This window comes from Siphateles boraxobius, unplaced genomic scaffold, assembly GCF_051911475.1.
Source record: "Siphateles boraxobius isolate OS27281-9 unplaced genomic scaffold, OSU_SipBor_1 257, whole genome shotgun sequence".
NCBI lineage: Eukaryota > Metazoa > Chordata > Actinopteri > Cypriniformes > Leuciscidae > Siphateles > Siphateles boraxobius.
In genome coordinates, this window is record NW_027508873.1 from 87,501 (window position 1) to 92,500 (window position 5,000).

General features: G+C 44.3%; 1 protein-coding gene across 19 annotated transcripts in view; it reads right to left on the reverse strand.

Moving 5' to 3' along the window:
* The window catches only part of LOC143751423 (protein PHTF2), a 120,061-nt gene that overhangs the window by 70,730 nt on the left and 44,331 nt on the right, over positions 1–5,000 (reverse strand). For 18 of the 19 annotated variants that reach the window (XM_077244015.1, XM_077244024.1, XM_077244020.1 and 15 more), the window contains one exon: positions 2,532–2,618. The exons of the other annotated variant lie outside the window; for it this stretch is intronic. In XM_077244015.1, the coding sequence (XP_077100130.1) occupies positions 2,532–2,618 (87 nt within the window). The remainder of the gene's footprint in view (positions 1–2,531; positions 2,619–5,000) is intronic. 19 annotated transcript variants of the gene reach the window in all.

The following is a 5,000-nucleotide window of genomic DNA, read 5'->3' on the forward strand; positions in this document are numbered from 1 at the left end:
GTAAAGCATGTTCTTGTGACACACACACACACACACACATCAGCACTGGAGTAAAACATGTTCTCGTGACACACACACACACACACATCAGCACTGGAGTAAAGCATGTTCTTTTGACACACACACACACACATCAGCACTGGAGTAAAACATGTTCTCGTGACACACACACACACACACATCAGCACTGGAGTAAAGCATGTTCTTGTGACACACACACACATCAGCACTGGAGTAAAGCATGTTCTCGTGACACACACACACACACACACACACATCAGCACTGGAGTAAAACATGTTCTCGTGACACACACACACACACACATCAGCACTGGAGTAAAACATGTTCTCGTGACACACACACACACACACATCAGCACTGGAGTAAAGCATGTTCTTTTGACACACACACACACACATCAGCACTGGAGTAAAACATGTTCTCGTGACACACACACACACACACACACACACATCAGCACTGGAGTAAAACATGTTCTCGTGACACACACACACACACCGACACATCAGCACTGGAGTAAAGCATGTTCTCGTGACACACATACACACACACATCAGCACTGGAGTAAAACATGTTCTTGTGACACACACACACACACACATCAGCACTGGAGTAAAGCATGTTCTTTTGACACACACACACACACACATCAGCACTGGAGTAAAGCATGTTCTTTTGACACACACACACACACACATCAGCACTGGAGTAAAACATGTTCTCGTGACACACACACACACACACATCAGCACTGGAGTAAAACATGTTCTCGTGACACACACACACACACACATCAGCACTGGAGTAAAACATGTTCTCGTGACACACACACACACACCGACACATCAGCACTGGAGTAAAACATGTTCTCGTGACACACACACACACACACATCAGCACTGGAGTAAAACATGTTCTCGTGACACACACACACACACACACACACATCAGCACTGGAGTAAAACATGTTCTCGTGACACACACACACACACCGACACATCAGCACTGGAGTAAAGCATGTTCTCGTGACACACATACACACACATCAGCACTGGAGTAAAACATGTTCTTGTGACACACACACACACACACACACACACATCAGCACTGGAGTAAAACATGTTCTCGTGACACACACACACACACATCAGCACTGGAGTAAAACATGTTCTTTTGACACACACACACACACATCAGCACTGGAGTAAAACATGTTCTCGTGACACACACACACACACACACACATCAGCACTGGAGTAAAGCATGTTCTTGTGACACACACACACATCAGCACTGGAGTAAAGCATGTTCTCGTGACACACACACACACACACACACACATCAGCACTGGAGTAAAACATGTTCTCGTGACACACACACACACACACACATCAGCACTGGAGTAAAACATGTTCTCGTGACACACACACACACACACATCAGCACTGGAGTAAAACATGTTCTCGTGACACACACACACACACACATCAGCACTGGAGTAAAACATGTTCTCGTGACACACACACACACACCGACACATCAGCACTGGAGTAAAACATGTTCTCGTGACACACACACACACACACATCAGCACTGGAGTAAAACATGTTCTCGTGACACACACACACACACACACACACACATCAGCACTGGAGTAAAACATGTTCTCGTGACACACACACACACACCGACACATCAGCACTGGAGTAAAGCATGTTCTCGTGACACACATACACACACATCAGCACTGGAGTAAAACATGTTCTTGTGACACACACACACACACACACATCAGCACTGGAGTAAAGCATGTTCTCGTGACACACACACACACACACACACATCAGCACTGGAGTAAAGCATGTTCTCGTGACACACACACACACACACATCAGCACTGGAGTAAAACATGTTCTTGTGACACACACACACACACATCAGCACTGGAGTAAAGCATGTTCTTGTGACACACACACACACACACACACATCAGCACTGGAGTAAAGCATGTCCTCGTGACACACACACACACACACACACACATCAGCACTGGAGTAAAACGTTCTCGTAACACACACACACACACACACATCAGCACTGGAGTAAAACATGTTCTCGTGACACACACACACACACACACACATCAGCACTGGAGTAAACATGTTCTCGTGACACACACACACACACATCAGCACTGGAGTAAAGCATGTTCTCGTGACACACACACACACACACATCAGCACTGGAGTAAACATGTTCTCGTGACACACACACACACACACACACACACACACATCAGCACTGGAGTAAAACATGTTCTCGTGACACACACACACACACACATCAGCACTGGAGTAAACATGTTCTCGTGACACACACACACACACACACATCAGCACTGGAGTAAAGCATGTTCTCGTGACACACACACACACACACACACACACATCAGCACTGGAGTAAACATGTTCTCGTGACACACACACACACACACTGATCAATGACGGACCTGAGCACAGCAGATGAAAACCACAGAGAGTGTGAGAAGAAACGCAGAGGAGACGATCACATCCACCGAGCGCTGAGGACCACGCCGCTGTAGAGAGAGAGACAGAGAGTTACTGTGAGTGTGTTACAGTGAGTGTGTGTTACAGTGAGTGTGTGTTACAGTGAGTGTGTTACACTGAGTGTGTGTTACAGTGAGTGTTACAGTGAGTGTGTGTTACAGTGAGTGTGTATTACAGTGAGTGTGTGTTACAGTGAGTGTGTTACACTGAGTGTGTGTTACAGTGAGTGTTACAGTGAGTGTGTGTTACAGTGAGTGTGTATTACAGTGAGTGTGTTACAGTGAGTGTGTGTTACAGTGAGAGTTACAGTGAGTGTGTTACAGTGAGTGTGTGTTACAGTGAGTGTGTGTTACAGTGAGTGTGTTACAGTTAGTGTGTGTTACAGTGAGTGTGTTACAGTGAGTGAGTGTGTTACAGTGATTGTGTGTTACAGTGATTGTGTGTTACAGTGAGTGTGTTACAGTGAGTGTGTTACAGTTAGTGTGGGTTACAGTGAGTGTGTTACAGTGAGTGTGTGTTACAGTGAGAGTTACAGTGAGTGTGTTACAGTGAGTGTTACAGTGAGTGTGTGTTACAGTGAGAGTTACAGTGAGTGTGTGTTACAGTGAGAGTTACAGTGAGTGTGTGTTACAGTGAGTGTGTGTTACAGTGAGTGTGTGTTACAGTTAGTGTGTTACAGTGAGTGTTACAGTTAGTGTGTTACAGTTAGTGTGTGTTACAGTGAGAGTTACAGTGAGTGTGTGTTACAGTGAGTGTGTTACAGTTAGTGTGTGTTACAGTTAGTGTGTGTTACAGTGAGTGTGTGTTACAGTGAGTGTGTGTTACAGTTAGTGTGTTACAGTGAGTGTTACAGTTAGTGTGTGTGTTACAGTTAGTGTGTGTTACAGTGAGAGTTACAGTGAGTGTGTGTTACAGTGAGTGTGTGTTACAGTGAGTGTGTGTTACAGTTAGTGTGTTACAGTGTGTGTTACAGTTAGTGTGTTACAGTTAGTGTGTGTTACAGTGAGAGTTACAGTGAGTGTGTGTTACAGTGAGTGTGTTACAGTTAGTGTGTGTTACAGTGAGAGTTACAGTGAGTGTGTGTTACAGTGAGTGTGTTACAGTTAGTGTGTGTTACAGTGAGAGTTACAGTGAGTGTGTGTTACAGTGAGTGTGTGTTACAGTGAGTGAGTGTAACAGTGAGTGTGTGTTACAGTGAGTGTGTTACAGTGAGTGTGTTACAGTGAGTGTGTGTTACAGTGAGTGTGTGTTACAGTGAGTGTTACAGTGAGTGTGTGTTACAGTTAGTGTGTGTTACAGTGAGTGTGTGTTACAGTTAGTGTGTGTTACAGTTAGTGTGTGTTACAGTGAGAGTTACAGTGAGAGTGTGTTACAGTTAGTGTGAGTTACAGTGAGAGTTACAGTGTGTGTTACAGTGAGTGTTACAGTGAGTGTTAGTGTTACAGTGAGAGTTACAGTGTGTGTGTGTGTTACAGTGAGTGAGTGTAACAGTGAGTGTTACTACAGTAAATCCGTGGTGAATGTTGAATCTGTGGACGTAAAGCTTCTATAATCTCCTGGTTTCATCAGCGCTGTTTCATCTGATATCTGTGTTTCTCACTGGATCTCTAGCACTGTGTCACGTGACATCGAGATCTGTGATTGGTCCGAACTAATAAACGGTCCGTGAAGCACAAATGTGTAGCGCAGTTTCGTTCCGCTTTCATTTTGTTTGCATTTAATGCTGGGTAACGATATCGAATGTTTGTCACACAGGCAGGAAGAATGGCCACAAAATGCCTGTCATAAAAACATGTTTGTGTTCATTTATACAATTGGGTAATTGTTTTATCCAATAAGAAGACGTGCGCATAAACTACGATAGAAACACTTTATAAAAATTTAATAAAATCCTCAGCGAAGGCTGTGATTGGATTACTGAAGTAACCAGCGGACCAATGGCGTCGCAGCATCTCTAATGTTGGTTTGGTGTTTCTGAAACGCCGGAGTCGAAGTGTGTGATCAGAATGATTGTGTGTAATTCCCTCCAGAAGCGTCTCACACACACACACACACACGAGAGTGTTCCCGAACACCAGAGAACACGACAGGGTTATTGTGTTTCTCTGACGCTCCAGACACTCGTTTCTGATGGAGGGAAACAGTTTATCACTGATATTCTGCAGCAGTTTCACAGAAAGGGACAGTTGTGTTCACTTAAACTCACGAGATGGAAACACTGCTTTATTCACTAATGTTTCATCCCATTTTCTAATTTTGTGCACAAATTAAATTTGCAACTTTGGATGTAAACATGTGTACGTCATCCATGCCTCATGTCTCATTTGGAGCTCGATCAATGTGTGTACCTCCAGTGTTAGGGTTCATCAGCCGGAGTGTGTGTGTGTGTGACTGTGAGAGAGAGAGAGAGA